General features: G+C 45.2%; 1 protein-coding gene across 1 annotated transcript in view; it reads left to right on the top strand.

Moving 5' to 3' along the window:
- The window catches only part of itgav (integrin, alpha V), a 119,598-nt gene that overhangs the window by 60,428 nt on the left and 39,811 nt on the right, over positions 1–19,359 (top strand). The window contains exons 9-18 of the mRNA XM_056289084.1: positions 591–634; positions 1,029–1,085; positions 7,036–7,088; positions 7,340–7,415; positions 7,586–7,715; positions 9,876–9,973; positions 11,585–11,678; positions 12,116–12,161; positions 17,888–17,995; positions 18,248–18,303. Of these exons, the coding sequence (XP_056145059.1) occupies positions 591–634; positions 1,029–1,085; positions 7,036–7,088; positions 7,340–7,415; positions 7,586–7,715; positions 9,876–9,973; positions 11,585–11,678; positions 12,116–12,161; positions 17,888–17,995; positions 18,248–18,303 (762 nt within the window). The remainder of the gene's footprint in view (positions 1–590; positions 635–1,028; positions 1,086–7,035; positions 7,089–7,339; positions 7,416–7,585; positions 7,716–9,875; positions 9,974–11,584; positions 11,679–12,115; positions 12,162–17,887; positions 17,996–18,247; positions 18,304–19,359) is intronic.

Genomic DNA, 19,359 nt, shown 5'->3' with positions numbered 1-19,359 from the left:
AATACTGAGATCATGGATGGAATACTTAGATCATGGACGGAATACTTAGATAATGGTTGGAATACTTAGATCATGGACGGAATACTTAGATCATGGATGGAATACTTAGATAATGGTTGGAATATTTAGATCCTGGATGGAATAGTTAGATCCTGGGTGGAATACTTAGATCATGGATGGAATACTTAGATCCTGGGTGGAATACTTAGGTCCTGGATGGAATACGTAGATCATGGATGGAATACTTAGATCATGAATGGAATACTTAGATCATGAATGGAATACATAGAGAGACCAGACAATATACATAAGGTCTTAGATTATCGCTGCATGCCAAAATGTCATGCAAATACACTAAGCCCCTACCTCCACCGCTGGTACTGCTGTGGGGGGCTAGGACCCTCTCAACACTCGATGAAAAGTGGACATGTATCTGTGTATGATATAGTTGATAACATGCTTTAATAGTATTCAAAAATGAAGGTGATTTCAGCTATCAGCGTCATTACCATTTTATAATTTGATGGAATAACCAACCAAAATGGTCTCTCCAAATCTCATGATGTCATCATTTGCTGTAATTTCTCTAGATTACATCACGGGGGTACCCCGGGGAGAAAAGGCACAGGGATATGTAAGTGTTTAATGAGTCTACTCTATAGACACACAAACATATGCTGTGTACTGGGGTACACACACACGGATAGAGACCTGCATATACTGCATACAGAGATACTAACACACACACACACACACACACACACACACACACACACACACACACACACACACACAGCAACAACTAGTGAGATGCTGATTAATGTTGACTCAAGCTGGTAAGTTATTCTATCTGCCTAACAATGATAACTGATAACTGTTATTATTGGTATAATTTGGAGGTCTTTTATTCGAACATGTAATTATAAATGAGGGAAACTGACAGCTGAACCTTGTTATTCATGAGACACAGTTTGATACAGTGTGCTCTGTGTTAACCCTTGCTACATTCCTTCATCTTTCATTTTCAGGTGAACATATTTAATGGACACAACATGGAGTCCATGGTTAACTTCACAGGAATGCAGGTGAGACGCAGAACAACACACACACACACACACACACACACACACACACACACACACACACACACACACACACACACACACACACGCGCGCGCCTCCGAAATACACCAATTAATTAATTAGGTAATTAACTAGTTAATGTGCATATTTTTGAGTGGTGAGTAAATGAAATTAACTTGACTCAATCTCTCCGTCTCCTCATTCCTGCACCCCCACATTGGTGGGAATGCAGGAAAGATTGTAAACTGTCGAGTTTGAGAGTTCAGTTCTGTCCTTTGGATAGAAGTTGCTTGTAAAAACTAACACTTGGGGCGGCACGGTGGTGCAGTGGTTAGCATGGTCACTTCACAGCAAGAAGGTCCTGGGTTCGAACCCCGGGGTAGTCCAACTTTGGGGGTCGTCCTGGGTCATCCTCTGTGTGGAGTTTCCATGTTCTCCCCGTGTTTGCGTGGGTTTCCTCCGGGGGCTCCGGTTTCCTCCCACAGTCCAAAGACATGGAGGTCAGGTGAATTGGCCGTACTAAATTGTCCCTAGGTGTGAGTGTGTGTGTGTGTGTGTGTGGTGGGGGGGGGCCTGTGATGGCCCGGCGGCCTGTCTAGGGTGTCTCCCCGCCTGCTGCCCAATGACTGCTGGGATGGGCTCCAGCATCCTGCGACCCTGAGCAGGATAAGCGGTTTGGATAATGGATGGATGGGTGGAATTCTAGAGTACTTTGACACTGAGATTATTTATCATCAAACTGGTCCCAGTTAGCCTTGTGCTAAAAATGCTCCCACAGACCATTTTAGAGAACTTGGAGGAAATAATATGAGTACTCTGCACCCCTGCCAACCTCAGCAGTCTTAGAAGTGTCTAAAAAAAAAAACAAAAGGAAAAAAAGACTAAAGTAAACGTACACACTCAGTCAAAATGTAAACACTATCGCAAAAATGGGCTCTTTAAAGGTGATGGTGCTTTTGCCATCAAGGCCCCTGGACCGTGTCTCTGCTTGGCTCAGTCTTTCTCTCTCTCAGCCTCTGATGAAGGTGTTCTTTGCAAAGTAGAAAAGTGCTCGTAGTTTGTTGATGGTGAAGATGATGGTGAAGATGACGGCTGATATGATGCCCTCAGTAATCCCGTCTGCACCTGTGCGTGGAGGACACTGAGATGAAACTGAGGAAATCTGTGGCGTGTTAGTGGTTATGGCTGTTGTCTCCACTCAGATAGGCAGTGGTGGCGAGGTTGTCTGTAAGGCCTTGTCCCTGTTGGAAACATCCATTGCCTTGTCAGCAAGACTGGAGACAGGAAGGGAGGAGCAGCGGGAATGGGGAGAGGGGAGGATAAGGAGAGAGAGATGGTGGAGAGGGAAAGAAAGGAGTCAGTAAGGCCTGGAGAGTGAGACAGACAGACAAAGGGGAGAGGAGAACAGATGGAGAGTTTGAAGGGGTGAGGACAAGAGATCAAGGGGTGTGGAGGAAAGGAAATGGGCTGCATGGAAGGAAAGATGGGTGGAAACGAGAGAGAGAGATGTTGTCATCTGCCGGTTTAAGAGAGCTAATGACAGAATGTTGCTGCTCGCTTTCCTGCCCTCCCTCCATAACTGTTGTAAGTCTAATCTCCCTCTCCTTCCTCTGGCTGTCTCCCTCCTCCAGACGCTGCCTCATATGTGCCTCCTAAACTCTCTCTCTCGCTCTCTCTCTCGCTCGCACTCGCTCTCTCTCTCTCTCTCTCTCTCTCTCTCTCTCTCTCTCTCTCTCTCTCTCTCTCTCTCGCTGTCTCTCTCTCGCTGTCTCTTGCTCTCTCTCACTCTCACTCTCTCTCGCTTGCTCGCTCTCGCTCTCTCGCTTGCTCTCTCTCGCTCTCTCTCTCCCTCACTTGCGCTCTCTCTCTCTCTCTCTCTCCTTTCTGTGACTCAGATGTTTTGATGTGTTTGGCGAGATTAGTCATTGGGTAGGGGTTTTGTCCCGTAAAGACTCCTTAGTTATGTGTTTCTGTGGTCAGAGTTGCAATTTGTGGTTCATTGCAGAGGCAGAATCTCAAGAGGTTATGCAAATGACAGAGTGACTACTGTCCTCTAAACGAAATGATTTAGATCCACTAGATGTAGATCGCTAAAAACTGTTGTTTTTTTTTTGGAAGGTAAAAAAAACCCTGATATGCTCTGAAAATAAGCACAATAACTCCGCTTTAATTCTCAGCTGCATTCCGCGTTGATTTAAAGTCAGGATTATTCAAACACACTTTATCTGGACAACACTGTACATTTTCATACTCAGCTTGGTCATGTTAACCTCCGTGTCTCCCCCTCATCTCTCCAGAGGTCCTCTTTTCTTGTCCCCTCCTCTTCCTCCCCACTGTGTTAACAGTCAGTAATGTTTGAAAAGTCTCACCTCTGATATGACCTAACAGCATACACAGTTAAGCATGGCCGTAGCCTAGCACGGCACACAACACTGTACACCGGTCAGCCAAAACATCGAAACCATCTGCCTAATATCGTGTAGGTCCCTCTCGTGCTGCCAAAACAGCTCTGACCATCGAGGCATGGACTCCACAAGACCTCCTTTATGTCCTGTAAGTTGTGAGATGGGGTCTCCATGGATCAGACTTATTTTTCCAGCAAATCCCACTATGCTCGATCAGATTGTTCCTCATGTTCCTCAAACCATCCCTGAACAAACTTTGCAGGGTGGCAGGGTGCATTATCCTGCTGAGAGAGGCCCCTGCCCTCAGGGAATACTGTTGCCATGAAGGGGTGTACCTGGTCTGCAACCATGTGTAGGTAGGTGGTACATGTCAAAGTAACATCCACATGAATGCCAGGACCCAAGGTCTCCCAGCAGAACTTTTCCAGAGCGTCACATTGCCTCCACCGGCTCGCCTTCTTCCCATAGTGCATCCTGGTTCCATCTCTTCCCCAGGTAAATGACTCAGTTGCACTCGGCTGTCCACATGATGTAAAAGAAAGCGTGATTCATCAGACCAGGCCACCTTTTTCCATTGCGCCATGGTCCAGTCCTGATGCTCATGTGCCCATTGTAGGTGATTTCAGTGGTGGACAGAGGTCATCATGGGCACTCTGACCGGTCTGGAGCTACGCAGCCCCATACACAGCAAGCTGTGATGCACTGTATGCTGACACCTGTCTGTCATAGCCAGCATTCACTTTTTCAGCAATTTGAGCTCTTCTGTGGGATCGGACCAGACGGGCTAGCCTTCATTCCCCATATGACCTTGTCGCTGGTTCACTGGTTGTCCTTCCTTGGACCCTTGCGCCATTGTAACGAGATAATCAGCGTTATTCACTGACGTGTCAGTGGTCGTAGTGTTTTGGCTGATCAGTGTATATTTCACTGTCTCCCTAAATGGGGGGAAAAAAGTTTCCAAAAGAATGCATCCTGGCAGCATTGTTAATGGGACACAGACAAACTTCAGTACAATTACGCCCGGAAGCAAGACTTGCCCTTCTGGGGTAAATAAAGTTGTCTGAATTGTACTGAAGTTTGTCTTTGTGATACTGGTGCTGAAGCATACTTTTAACTTTGATCCAATGGGATCTTATCGTCTTATCTTGGCGTCCTGTATGCTATGGTGATACTCCAGTATCTTCAGGTAAGGGTGCCATGACATTTTCTGTGACGTTTGATGATTTGCTGGCAGTTAGTGTGTAATAGTGGGTTGTACTTGACCTTAAAATTGTAGAATTGTAAAATTGTGTGTGTGTGTGTGTGTGTGTGTGTGTGTGTGTGTGTGTGTGTGTGTGTGTGTGTGTGTGTGTGTGTGCATACACACAGGGTGTTGTGATGCGTCTAGTGCAGCAGTGTGTAGCTGGAGGGAAGGTGCATGTGTTCTTCCAACCCGCTTGTGTCCCTCCTGCCCTTAGCTTGCTGCCGCTGGCTAGCCTCTGTGGCGAATAGGGAAGCATCCTAGTGTGTAAGCCTTCCCTTGCCAGTACATAGCCTCTCCTTCACCAAGACTCCTGCCGGGCCTCCCCGTAGCCACACGTGGTAACTGGGGTCTTGCGGCCCCAGGCTAACTTGGCAGGGGATCTCGGAGCAGGAGTGGGCCCCAGAGATATGGTGTGCAGGCCCACCCTGGTGGACACGCCCTTGCACCTATCAACCACTGCCCCGCTGCCTTGTGGGTGAGTCTGGGAAGACATAAGGCTAAGGGAGCTTACCCCAACAGAAAAGCAAGCTGTGGCGGCACGCTTCGAGGCGGTTTCCGAAAAACTGGATTTCCAGCAGCCCCCTGCAGTTGTGTGGAGGTGCCGGTCGTCTAGGGATCCCCCTTGCCATCGGAACCATCTCCTCTACAATCAAGTCATGTGGCATTGGGAGAAGCGCACCCCCCATGCCACTTTAAAAACCATCTCTGCGCAGGGATCTTCTGCTATCTGAGTCCTCAAAGGACCCACAAATAGAAGAAGATGGTCATCATCGGGCACGATGGACAACCAGCAAGCAAGTGTGTGTGTGTGTGTGTGTGTGTGTGTCTTGGCCCTATGATGGACTGGCGGCCTGTCCAGGGTGTCTCCCCGCGTACTGCCCAGTGACTGCTGGGATAGTCTCCAACATCCCCAAGACCCCAGTTAGGACAAGTGGCGTAGATCATGGATGGAATACTTAGATCATGGACGGAATACTTAGATCATGGATAGAATACTTAGATCATGGATGGAATACTTAGATCATGGACAGAATACTTAGATCATGGACGGAATACTTAGATCATGGATAGAATACTTAGATCATGGATGGAATACTTAGATCATGGACGGAATACTTAGATCATGGACGGAATACTTAGATCATGGACAGAATACTTAGATCATGGATGGAATACTTAGATCCTGGGTGGAATACTTAGATCATGGACAGAATACTTAGATCATGGACAGAATACTTAGATCATGGACGGAATACTTAGATCATGGATGGAATACTTAGATCATGGATGGAATACTTAGATCCTGGGTGGAATACTTAGATCATGGATGGAATACTTAGATCATGGACGGAATACTTAGATCATGGATGGAATACTTAGATCATGGATGGAATACTTAGATCATGGACGAAATACTTAGATCATGGACGGAATACTTAGATCATGGATGGAATACTTAGATAATGGTTGGATCACTTAGATCACGTCTTATCTTGGCGTCCAGTATGCTATGGTGATACTCCAGTATCTTCAGGTAAGGGTGCCATGACGACTGCCGTAGGATCAGATGATGGTATCTTTCCAGTGGGGAAGAGGCACGACTTCCAGCACAGCTCAGTAGCAGCATTCAGACCACAACACTGACAAAATAATTGCAAGTGTATATGTGAAGCGCACTGTTCAATGTTTATCTTCTGGGGGCGTCTGGGTAGCGTTGCGCCTTATTCCGTTGCCTACCAACACGGGGTTCGCCAGTTCGAACCCCCGTGTTACCTCCGGCTTGGTCGGGCGTCCCTACAGACACAATTGTCCGTGTCTGCGAGTGGGAAGCTGGATGTGGGCATGTGTCCTTGTCGCTGCACTAGCGCCTCCTCTGGTTGGTCGGGGTGCCTGTTCGGGGGGGAGGGGGAACTGGGGGGATCCTCCCACGTGCTACGTCCCCCTGGTGAAGCGCCTCACTGTCAGGTGAAAAGAAGCGGCTGGTGACGCCACGTGTATGGGTGGAGGCATGTGGTAGTCTGCAGCCCTCCCCGGATCAGCAGAGGGGGTGGAGCAGAGACCGGGGTGGCTCTGAAGAGAGGGGTAATTGGCTGGCTACGGTTGGGGAGAAAAAAAGGGCGGGGGGATGTTGTTTATGATCTAGACTATCTTAGGGCTTTTATTTAAGAGGGACTAACCACGAACTTAATTTCTTTCTGATTTGGCGCGTTCATTTCTTACCAGCTGCTGTCTTAACCTGCCATTTTTGTGGGCTCATGCACTTACGCCCCTCTCTGTCCGTCCCCCTCTCTGTCCGTCCCCCAGATGGCTGCCTATTTTGGTCACTCTGTAGCTGCTACTGATGTGAATAATGATGGGTAAGTTTTGGAAGCTGTCTGTCTTTCTGTCTGTCTCTCTGACCTGTTTTCCCCATCAGACTGTTTGTGGTAGCTTGTTAAGTAAGGTCCGGTCTAACGACCTTAGCTCTGTCATTATCTGCTGAGGGGGCTCCTGTGCCTGTCTGTCTGTTTCTCCCTCTCTTTACTGCCTCATCTCTCTCTGTTTATAACTCCCTCTTCTACCCTGTTTTTGCCGCTGTCTCTCACTTTTTTTTGTTTCTCTCTGACAGTATGGTTGATGTGTTGGTTGGCGCGCCTCTCTTCATGGACCGAGGGTCAGACGGTAAACTGAGGGAGGTGGGGCAGGTGGGTAATGCACACACAAATATACACAGGCACACACATACACAAATTCATCATCTCCTAACACACAGTCACACCTCACCTTTATTTGTTACTCTGCGTGTGTGTGTGTGTGTGTGTGTGTGTGTGTGTGTGTGTGTGTGTGTGTGTGTGTGTGTGTGCGTGCTCGCCAGGTGTGTGTGTACCTGGGCAGAGGGGGGTTTTCCTTCCATCCTCCCCAGAAGCTGACAGGGTCTGAGGTTTATGCCAGGTTTGGCTCTGCTATTGCCATCCTGGGGGACCTGGACCTGGACGGATACGATGGTATGGTATTGATACGATAGTATGGCATTGATACGATGGTATGGCATCGATACGATGGTATGGTATCGATACGATGGTATGTTAGTGATGCGATGGTATGGTATTGATACGGCGGTATTGTATTGATATGATGGTATGGCATCGATACGATGGTATGTTAGTGATGCGATGGTATGGTATTGATACGGCGGTATTGTATTGATACGATGGTATGGCGTCGATACGATGGTATGTTAGTGATGCGATGGTATGGTATTGATACGGCGGTATTGTATTGATACGATGGTATGATATTGATATGATGGTATGGTATGGTATTAATATGATGGCATTGTATTGATACGATGGTATTGATACAGTGGTATTTCATTGATATGATGGTATAGTATTGATATGGTGGTATTGTATTGATATGATGGCAATGGTATTGTATTGATATGGTGGTAGGTGCATCTCACTAAATTAGAATATTGTGGAAAAGTTCATTATTTTCCGTAATTTAATTCAAAAAGTGACACTTTCATATATTCTAGATTCATTACACATAAAGTGAATTATGTCAAGCCTTTTTTGTTTTAATCTTGATGATTACAGCTTATACCTCATGAAAATCAAAAATCCAGTATCTCAAAATATTAGAATATTACAGAAGACCAATCAAAAAAAGGATTCATCATACAGAAATGTCGACCTTCTGAGAAGTATGTTCATTTATGTACTCAATACTTGGTTGGGGCTCCTTTTGCGCAAATTACTGCATCAACGCGGCGTGGCATGGAGGCAACCAGCCTGTGGCACTGCTGAGATGTTATGGAAGCCCAGGTTGCTTTGATAGTGGCCTTCAGCTCATCTGCATTGTTGGGTCTGGTGTCTCTCATCTTCCTCTTGACAATGGTTCAGGTCAGGCGAGTTGGCTGGCCAATCAAGCACAGTAATACCATGGTAGTTTTGGCACTGTGGGCAGGTGCCAAGTCCTGCTGGAAAATGAAATCAGCATCTCCATAAAGCTTGTCAGCATTGACTCTGGGTTTGATGAAACACAGTGGACCAACACCAGCAGATGACATGGCACCCTAAAGGCACCCTAAATCATCACTGACTGTGGAAACTTCACACTGGACTTCAAGCAACTTGGATTCTGTGCCTCTCCACTCTTCCTCCAGACTCTGGGACCTTGATTCCCAAATGAAATGCAACATTTACTTTCATCTGAAAAGAGGACTTTGGACCACTGACCAACGGTCCAGCTCTTTTTCTCCTTAGCCCAGGTAGGACGCTTCTGACGTTGTCTCTGGTTGAGGAGTGGCTTGACACTAGGAATGTAGCCCAGTTCCTGGGCACGTCTGTGTGTGGTGGCTCTTGATGCACTGACTCCAGCCTCAGTCCACTCCTTGTGAAGCTCCCCCAGGTTCTTGAATCAGCCTTGCTTGACAATCCTCTCAAGGCTGTGGTCATCCCTGTTGCTTGTGCACCTTTTCCTACCACACTTTTCCCTTCCAGTCAACTTTCCATGGATATGCTTTGATACAGCACTCTGCGAACAGCCAGCCCTTTCAGCAGTGACCTTCTGTGGCTTATGGGGTATTGTCAAGAGTAAGATGAGAGACACCAGACCCAACAATGCAGATGAGCTGAAGGTGATAGTGTATTGATACGATGGTATTATATTGATATGAAGGTATTCTATTGATACAATGGTATTGTATTGATATGATGGCATTGCATTGATACAGTGGTATTGTATTGATATGAAGGTATTGTATTGATACGGTGGTATTGTATTGATATGATGGTAATGGTATTGTATTGATACGATGGTATTGTATTAATATGATGGTATTGTATTGATATGGTATTCTATTGATACAATGGTATTGTATTGATATGATGGCATTGCATTGATACAGTGGTATTGTATTGATATGAAGGTATTGTATTGATACGATGGTAATGGTATTGTATTGATATGGTATTGTATTGATATGATGGTAATGGTATTGTATTGATACGATGGTATTGTATTGATACGATGGTATGGCCACCTTGATTAGTTTGACCTACTGCAGCAGGGTTTGTTCCCATTTCTTGCCCTCATTCTTTTTTTGTCTCTCTCTCGCCACCCCCTCCTCTCCACTTCCTCATTTCCTCAACTCTCTTCAGACGTAGCCATCTCTGCTCCCTATGGTGGCCCCAACAACAACGGTTTGGTTTACATTCACAATGGCCGCATTGGGGGACCTGACCCTTCCCCGTCCCAGGTAAGAGAGCCAGAACCAATATTAGCACAACAAAACAAATGTATCATTCCTGTGACAAAAATCCACCTTCACTAGACCACCAGGCAGTTGTGGTAGAAAACATGCGGAAATGTTTTTAATGTACTAAAGCCTTGTAGTATCATTAAGCTTTGTCATCAACAATGTTAACGCTGCTGGACTATTAGCATTAGTACTAATGAAAGGTGCAGCAGTATATGCTAATCAGGTGCATGCATTCTTGAGAATGTGAAAGGAAATGGGAAGCATTTGTCCCAGCAAGACTGATTCTCGTTGTACTGTTGACAACTTTTTAAAAAAATATATTTTTCCCCCTTTTTTCTACCCAATTGTACCCAGCCAATTACCCTACTCTTCCAAGCTGTCCCGGTTGTTGCTCCACCCCTTCTGCTGATCTGGGGTGGGCTGCAGACTACCACATGCCTCCTCTGAAACATGTGGAGTCACCAGAGCCTTCTTTTCACCTGACAGTGAGGAGTTTCACCAAGGGGATGTAGCACGTGGGAGGATCACACTATTCCCTCAGTTCCCCCTCCCCCCTGAATAGTCACCCTGACCGACGAGAGGAGGCACTAGTGCAGCAAATAGGACACACACCCACATCCAGCTTACCACCGACAGACACGGCCAATTGTGTCTGTAGGGATGCCTGACCAAGCCGTAAGTAACATGGGGATTCGAACCAGCGATCCCCATGTTGGTAGGCAATGGAATAGACTGCCTACACTACCTGGATGCCCCTGTTGACAACTTTTATACCATTTGTCAAAAAATCTTGTGTTGGGCGTCCAGGTAGCGTAGCATTCTATTCCGTCGCCTACCAACATGGGGATGGTCGGTTCGAATCCCCGTGTTACCTCCGGCTTGGTCGGGCGTCCCTACAGACACAACTGGCCGTGTCTGTAGGTGGGAAGCCAGATGTGGGTATGTGTCCTGGTCGCTGCACTAGCGCCTCCTCTGGTCGGTCGGGGCGCCTGTTCGGGGGGGGGGGGATTGGGGGGAATAGCGTGATCCTCCCATGCCCCCCTGGTGAAAGTCCTCACTGTCAGGTGAAAAGAAGTGGCTGGCAACTCCACATGTATAAGAGGAGGCATGTGGTAGTCTGTAGCCCTCCCTGAATCAGCAGAGGGGGTGGAGCAGCGACCGGGACGGCTCAGAAGAGTGGAGTAATTGGCCAAGTAAAATTTGGGAGAAAAAAGGGTGGAAAATACTTTGTTTCCTGTTTTCTGTACTACATATACCTTTCATCCATCCATCCATTATCCAAGCCGCTTACCCTAATCAGGGTTGCGGGATGCTGGAGCGTATCCCAGCAGTCATTGGGCGGCAGGCGGGGAGACACCCTGGACAGGCCACCAGGCCAGCTCAGGGCTGACATATTCAGACCTATGCCTTTCATGTGCTTTTTATGCTTTTCATAAATCAAGGAAATGTGGGGACATCGAACCTCAGTGATGAGCATTACACAATGCCACGGGTATCACTGATTATTATGGGTGTCTGGCAGGAAGTTATGCAACACATGAGACTGCTGTGTTTAGTTTTGGTGGTTGTTGTTACTTGATTCATGATTGCCTTCTTCCCTACGCTCAGGTCTTGCAGGGTAAATGGGCATCCAGTTATATGCCTGCTAGCTTTGGCTACTCCATGACCGGAAATACTGACATAGACCAGAACGGATACCCAGGTACTGTGTACACATACACATGCAGGCACATGCCTACACACAGCAACAAACACACACAGATTCACACAGGGCGATGAATGAAAACTGACACACACACAACAAAGACAGTAGGATATGAATAAATAACTATAAAAGTTTTGTAAAAGCTGATGTCAAGTCAATTTTATTTGTATAGCCCAATATCACAAATTTGCCTCAGGGGCTTTACAGCAACACAACATCCTGACTGTCCTTAGACCCTCACATGGGATAAGGAACACCTCCCTAAAAACCTTTAACAGGGAGAAATAATTGGAAGAAACCTCAGGGAGAGCAACAGAGCAAGGATCTCTCTCCCAAGACGCACAACGTGCAGTAATGTTGTGTGTACAGAATAAAACACAAGTTACACAATAAAACATTGAACGAGGATAACATGTTTCTTCTTTGTCTGACAGATCTAGTTGTGGGTGTCTTTGGAGCAGATAAAGCTGTTCTATACAGGTAACCAGTGTGTGTGTGTGTGTGAGAGAGAGGATGTAACCGAGGGGGGTGTTATGTCCATGTGTATGCAAGTCTTTGTTTGCAAGCATATATCCATAAGTGCATCATTAAGTGTGTGTAAAAAGCTCACAATTGCATCTTAATGCCTAGAAGTAAGTGTGTGTGGGTGAGCACACGGGTGTGGGTTTGTGTATGCATACTAAAATCAATGCATGGTTTTCCCCTCCTGCTGTGGCTCTATGTAAGTCTTTGATGCAGCACATGTAGCCTTGGCAGTTTAATGAAGCAGCCCACCCCTGAAATCAAAGAGTCGCTAGTTTCATACAGTGCTCGCCTACTGGGTTTATTGATGTCATTAGGACAGCCATCACCCCTTTAATACAACCTCTGTTACTCGATTTCCTAAAACCCATTCTTACGTTAATAGCTGTCAGAGAAAGCTCCCCATTTGTCTGCCTTACACTTGTGTTGCATTGGCACTGTACATAGCGGTAGCCTGTATAGAAGTCACCCGTCCTGCATCTATCCTGCATCTGCCCCGTGGCAGTAAAGACACAATTGGCCTTGTCCGTGAGTGGTAAGCTGGATGTGAGTATGTGTCCTGGTCGCTGCACTAGCGACTCCTCTGGTCAGTTGGGGCGCCTGTTCAGGGGGGAGGGGGAACTGGGGGGAATAGCGTGATCCTCCCACGCACTACATCCTCCTGGTGAAACTCCTCACTGTCAGGTGAAAAGAAGTGGCTGGTGACTCCACATGTATCAGAGGAGACTTGGTAGTCTGCAGCCCTCCCCAGTTCAGCAGAGGGGGTGGAGCAGCGACCGGGATGGCTCGGAAGAGTGGGATGATTTGGCCGGATGCAATTGGGGAGAAAAAAGGGGACCCCCCCCCAAAAAAAGGAACTATAATATCCATCCATCCATTATCCAGACCGCTTATCCTGCTCTCAGGGTTGTGGGGATCCTGGAGCCTATCCCAGAAGTCACTGAGCGGCAGGCGGAGAGACACCAAGGACAGGCTGTCAGGCCATCACAGGGCCCACACACACACACACACACATTCACACATGGACACCTAGGGACAATTTAGTACTGCCGATTCACCTGACCTACATGTCTTTGGACTGTGGGAGGAAACCCACGCAGACATGGGGAGGACATGCAAACTCCACACAGAGGATGACCTGGGATGACCCCCAAGGTTGGACAACCCTGGGGCTCGAACCCAGGACCTTCTTGCTGTGAGGCGACCGCGCTAGCCACTGCGCCACCGTGCCACCGTATAATATTTTATGCCAAGGGTCATTACTGGTTACTATTTATTGGCCCCCAAAGCATACAGCCTTATTTTTACCTGAAATATCAGAACTACTGTTGATTTGTTTTACTAATTATGACAGAATTCTAATTTCTGAGGACTTTTATTTGCATGTGGCTAATGCCTCGGATGGCAAAGCTGTGGAGTTTGTAAAGCTTCTGCTTTCCTTTGATTTTATTCAACATGTTGTTGGGCCATCCCACAACCTTGGCCACACCCTAGATTCAATGATCGCTAGAGGCCTGAATATTGCTGTTGACAAGACTGTTGATACTGATTTATCAGATCACTACTGTTTGTTTTTTCACATGCTTGTCTCTGTCTTGGCAAAAAACAACACAGCGTGTATCATAAAAGACGTTTTCTTAGTCCTTCTACAGTCAATAAGATCCCTCATCACCTGCGCAGTCTTCCTCTGTCAGCTGATATTTCTTCAGTGCATGATAAAGTTAATCACTTCAACTTTAAACTAGTCAGCTCTCAACATAGTGGCTCCTATTGAAACTAAGAAAAAAATCACAGACTACAGTAATACCCTGGAAGATTGAGCAAATACATTTGCTCAAGAGGGATTGCCATAGAGCAGAGCGAATGTGGAGAAAAAGTAAGCTTACAATCCATGGTGAGATTTTTAGACTATATTTGTTTATAACAAAGCTCTGCGCTGCCCAAGGCAGGCTTATTTCTCTGGCATTATAAATGAAAACTGGAACAACTCCAGAGTCTTATTTTCCACAATCAATCACCTTATAAATCCTCCCCAGTCTCATGAGCAGTTATGCCCTGTATCTAAATCAAAATGTGATGAGTTTGCATCATTCTTTGATAATAAAATCATTCATATCCGAGCAGGTATCATGAATAATGTTGTTAATCCAAACAGTCAAACTGCTAGTAACGGCTGTCGGGGAAATCAAATTTCCTTTTGCAAAATTAATGAAGAGGAACTTCATAAAACCATCTTGTAGACTAAGTCATCCACCTGCTCTCTGGATGCAATTCCCACTGCCTTTTTTTTAAAGAGGTCTTAGATAGTTTGATTGGTGATGTTTTGGATATTGTAAATTGTTCTTTAGAATCAGGTATCTTTCCTGATTCACTGAAAACAGTATAGTAAAGCCCTTACTCAAGAAGAATAATCTTGATCCATCGGTGCTGAGCAATTATAGTCCTATTTCTAATCTGCCTTTTCTGGGCAAGATTTTGGAAAAGGCGGTATATAAACAACTGCATGGGTTTTTGCATGAAAACAAGATTCATAATAAATTTCAGTCCGGTTTTAGAAAAGGACACAATGTTGAAACAGCACTTGTAAAAGTAGTCAACGATCTCAGAGTGAGCGCTGATAATAAATATGTTTCCATTCTTTTACTCCTTGATCAGACGGCTGCCTTCGATACAGTCGATCATGATATAGTTATAGACTGCCTTGAGAATTGGATTGGCCTTTCAGGCACTGCCCTATCCTGGTTCTACACTTATCTTACTGGCAGAAGCTATTTTGTTAGTCTTTCGGACCGCGTCTTGGACAAACGTAATTTTCTCAGGTATTCCGCAGGGTTCCATTCTTGGTCCTTTATTGTTCTGCCTGTACATGCTGCCGCTTGGGAAAATTATCTGTGATCATGGAGTGAATTTCGAATTTTTATGCTGATGGTACTCAGTTATATTTATCTGTAGTGCCAGATGACCCCTATGCTCTCAATCCCTTGATGAATCATCTGTCTAGTATTTAACAATGGATGAGTGAAAACTTTCTCGAATTGAACAAAGACAAGACAGAAATTCTCATTATAGGTACTAATGCACATAGAGAATTTGATATCAAGTAGAATAGGAAGTCTGGCTGTACAGAATAAGACTGTACTAAAAAACCTGGGTGCCATCATTGACTCTGAGTTGGATTTTAAATCACATATTAACAATGTTACCAAGGGTGCCTTTTTTCACCTAAAAATATTGCTAGAATTAGACCCTACCTGTCCCTGGAAGATGCCAAAAAGATGACACATGCTTTTATCTCTTCGCGTCTAGACTATTGCAATGCACTTCTTACTGGTTTACCTAAAAAAGTATCGATAGGCTGCAACTAGTACAGAACGTGGCAGCAAGGGTCGTAACAAAAACCAGGGTGAGAGAACACACCCTAGTTTTAGCATCTTTACACTGGCTTCCTGTAGCATTGAGGGTTGATTTTAAAATTCTTTTACTTGTGTTTAAAGCTCCACCTGGTTTAGCACCCTCATACCTATCTGACTGCTTATCTGATGATGTTCCGAGCCGCTCTCTTAGATCCTCTGGTGCTGGCCTGCTCAATGTCCCTAGAATGAACTACAAAAAGTATGGCGAAGCGGCATTTTGTTTTTATGCACCGACGGCTTGGAATAGACTCCCCCAACAAATAAGAGAAGCAACGTCCCTAGATAGTTTTAAGAATCAGATCAAGACCCATTTTTATGCTGTTACTTTTAATTCCTTCCACTTTATATTTCTTTTTATTCTTATTTTTTTATCTTGTACTGTGGTTTTATTTCTTGCCTTGTTTTGTTTTTTTTTTCCTAGGGGTGTTTTATTATTTTTAACTTATTTTATCTGTATTGTTGTTGAGTTTTATTGTTTCCTCTGTTTTTAATGTAAAGCACTTTGAGCTGCATTTTATGTATGAAAGGTGCTATACAAATAAAGTTTATTATTATTATTATTATCATTATCATTCCACATTCAACAAACACCTTCAATTGGGGTCAAAAAGATCAAGTACACTATGATGAGGATAAGTACAATTATAATTTAATATTAAATATAATATTACAATTGCATCTTGGAAATATAATAATTTGGGCAAAGCATTGATTTGTTCATATAAATCACTCATTTTTATTGGAAAGTCAGCAGTCAAAATGAAAGAATCTTGATTTTACAAGAAAAAAAAATTCTATTATTTGTGGACTATTTCAGGACTATCGATCCCAAATTATTAAAAAACAATACAAAATGAAGTTACTTGTCCAGGCAGGCTGGCTGAAAGTACAGCATGACAACTAACTTATTAGATAATGATTTATTGGATTCCTGTATTGTATTAAAAAATAAGTAAATTACATTGTCAGTAAGGAAAAAATGTATTTCAAATAGATTCAAAAATGTTCTTTTTATTGCCTATATCACAGGCTGTTGCCTTTACAATCATCCATCCATCCATCCATTATCCAAACAGCTTATCCTGCTCTCAGGGTCACGGGAATGCTGGAGCCTGTCCCAGCAGTCACTGGGCTGCAGGTGGGGATACACCCTGGACAGGCCACCAGGCCATCACAGGGCCTACACATCCATACCTTTACAGCAATGTAGCAGCAAAAGGCTTTTTTGTGTTTTTGAGGTCAAAGACAGTATTTTGGGCTTTTGTATGTCTTTAACAAGCAACGTTCTAGCCATATATAATATATCTCATGAAATGATGTCATCCACCTCTGTACCAACAAATCTTTTCTTGCTTGCAGGAGGTCAACTGTTCTGTTGAGTCATTTCTTTCTGGCAGCTCTTCTGGCTGTAAAAAGTGAATTAGTGCAAGCTAGTTTTACTTGTGTTGTTGTTTGGACCCTCAAGGCAGGCCGATAATCAGGGCAGGAAATGACCCATTTAATTCACAGATCACAATGGCTGATGGATCCCTACACTTACCCAACAACTGTTACTCTTCACTTTGAACACGCACCTACATTGTTAGAATGGCGTTTGTGTGTGTTTGTGTGTGCATGTGCATGTGTGTGCTGTACATGCTGTTTGTATTTCCAAGTACTCTGATTTGCCTCTTCCTGCAGCACCCCACTAATGTACATCGCAACCCCCTTACCGAATCACTTATATGTATACACATGACAAAAACCTGCAGAAATCACACTTGTCAGGGCGTCCAGGTAGTGTAGCGGTCTATTCCGTTGCCTACCAACATGGGGATCGCCAGTTTGAATCCCCGTGTTGCCTCCGGCTTGGTCGGGCGTCCCTCCAGATGCAATTGGCCATGTCTGCAGGTTGGAAGCCGGATGTAAGTATGTGTCCTGGTTGCTGCACTAGCATCTCCTCTGGTCGGTCGGGGCGCCTGTTTGGGGGGGGCTGGGGGGAATAGCGTGATCCTCCCATGCGCTACGTCCCCCCGGCGAAGCACCTCACTGTCAGGTGAAAAGAAATGGCTGGTGACCCCACAGGTATCGGAGGAGATGTGGTAGTCTGCGGCCCTCCCTGGATCAGCACAGGGGGTGGAGCAGTGACCGGGACAGCTTGGAAGATTGGGGTAATTGGCCAGGTACAATTGGGGAGAAAAAGGGAACCCCCCCCCAAAAAAAGAGAAATCACACTTGTCTACAAACAGACACATGTCAGAGGCCTGAGCTATGATTTTGTCTTCCTTCCAGGGCGCGTCCGGTCATCAGTGTCAATGCCACTCTGGACATCACCCCTCAAATACTCAACCCAGAGGACAAGAAATGCACCCTGCCGGGCACCAGTACATCTGTCTCTTGGTGTGTGTTCATACATACAGACACATGCTGCATGTCACCAGAACTCCTATCTGATGTGCACCTTCATCCACGTACATAAAACACTTTACACAATCTACAGCCTTTTGCAAGCAGGCGTGCACACACAGCAGGCGTGCACACACAGCAGGTGTGCACACCATTGTGTCACCTGCTTTGTTGCTTTGTAAAGAGAATACTTCTTTCTCACTGAAGAGTGTTGACTCTAAATCTTTGTCTCTGATTCTTGTGTAGCTTCAAGGTGAAGTATTGTCTGAAGGCCAGTGGCAGAGGTGCTCCAACCCCCCTCAGTAAGTACACAAGCTAGAATCCACTCATTTTGTGGACAGAAATATCCCCAATTTTTACCTTTTCCACATTTAAACAGAAGCTCATAAAAAATGCAAATTTTCTGTGTGCTATGGTTTTTATTGATCTTGAAAAACAATCTGTTCAAGACTTTAGTAAAGCGTCTCTTAACTCCTCAACTTGACTGTTTTGACAGATAGACAGGCAGAGAGAGAGAGAGACAGAACAAAGTTTTAAATGACTGCAAGTCAAACTTGATTTCATCAAAAAATAAAATCCTTATTAGCAGAGGGAGCAGATATTAATTTTGCTACACAACTACCAGGGTCTATATTGTGACACAGAACTACAGTTTGAGTTGTGGTGTAGCAATATTTCCTAAATAGTCCTTGAAATCTGCTTGGGTAGGGTGTTTGAGGATTACGGATGTGATGTGTACTGACTACCAGTACTTTTAAGGCACCAATAACAAACTCAGAAGTACCAACTGGACTGGTAATGTCTATACGAACAGTGCTTCTTGTTGGTGCCACAGGCCACATAAACATACAAGTAATTTTCTGCGGGAAATAAATTCAGGCAAGAGAGGCCACACATTCTCCCAGAAAGTGTGGATATGATGCTTTTCCTACAGAATACTTCTTAAACGCCCGGGTGAACCACTAATCACTTCCTATACATGTCCCAGTGCATTCTACAGTATGCTGCTGTTATGCGTATTGTGTTGATGTCTGGTTTGTTACCAGCAATAAAGACATCTTACTAGGGTGTCTGGGTGGCATGGCGGTCTATTCCATTGCCTACCAACACAAGGATCGCCGGTTTGAATCCCTGTGTTACCTCCGACTTGGTTTGGGTGTCTCTACAGACAATTGGCAGTGTCTGTGGTTAAGATGCCAGATGTGGGTATGTGTCCTGGTCACTGTACTAGCGCCTCCTCTGGTCAGTTAAGGTGCCTGTTCGGGGATGAAGGGGAACTGGGGGGAATAGTGTGATCCTCCCATGTGCTGCGTCCCCCCTGGTGAAACTCCTCACTGTCAGTTGAAAAGAAGCGGCTG

Source organism: Lampris incognitus, chromosome 11 (genome assembly GCF_029633865.1).
Source record: "Lampris incognitus isolate fLamInc1 chromosome 11, fLamInc1.hap2, whole genome shotgun sequence".
Classification (NCBI taxonomy): Eukaryota; Metazoa; Chordata; class Actinopteri; order Lampriformes; family Lampridae; genus Lampris; species Lampris incognitus.
The sequence above is the reverse complement of the archived record's forward strand: the minus strand, read 5'-3'. Positions and strand labels throughout refer to the sequence as shown.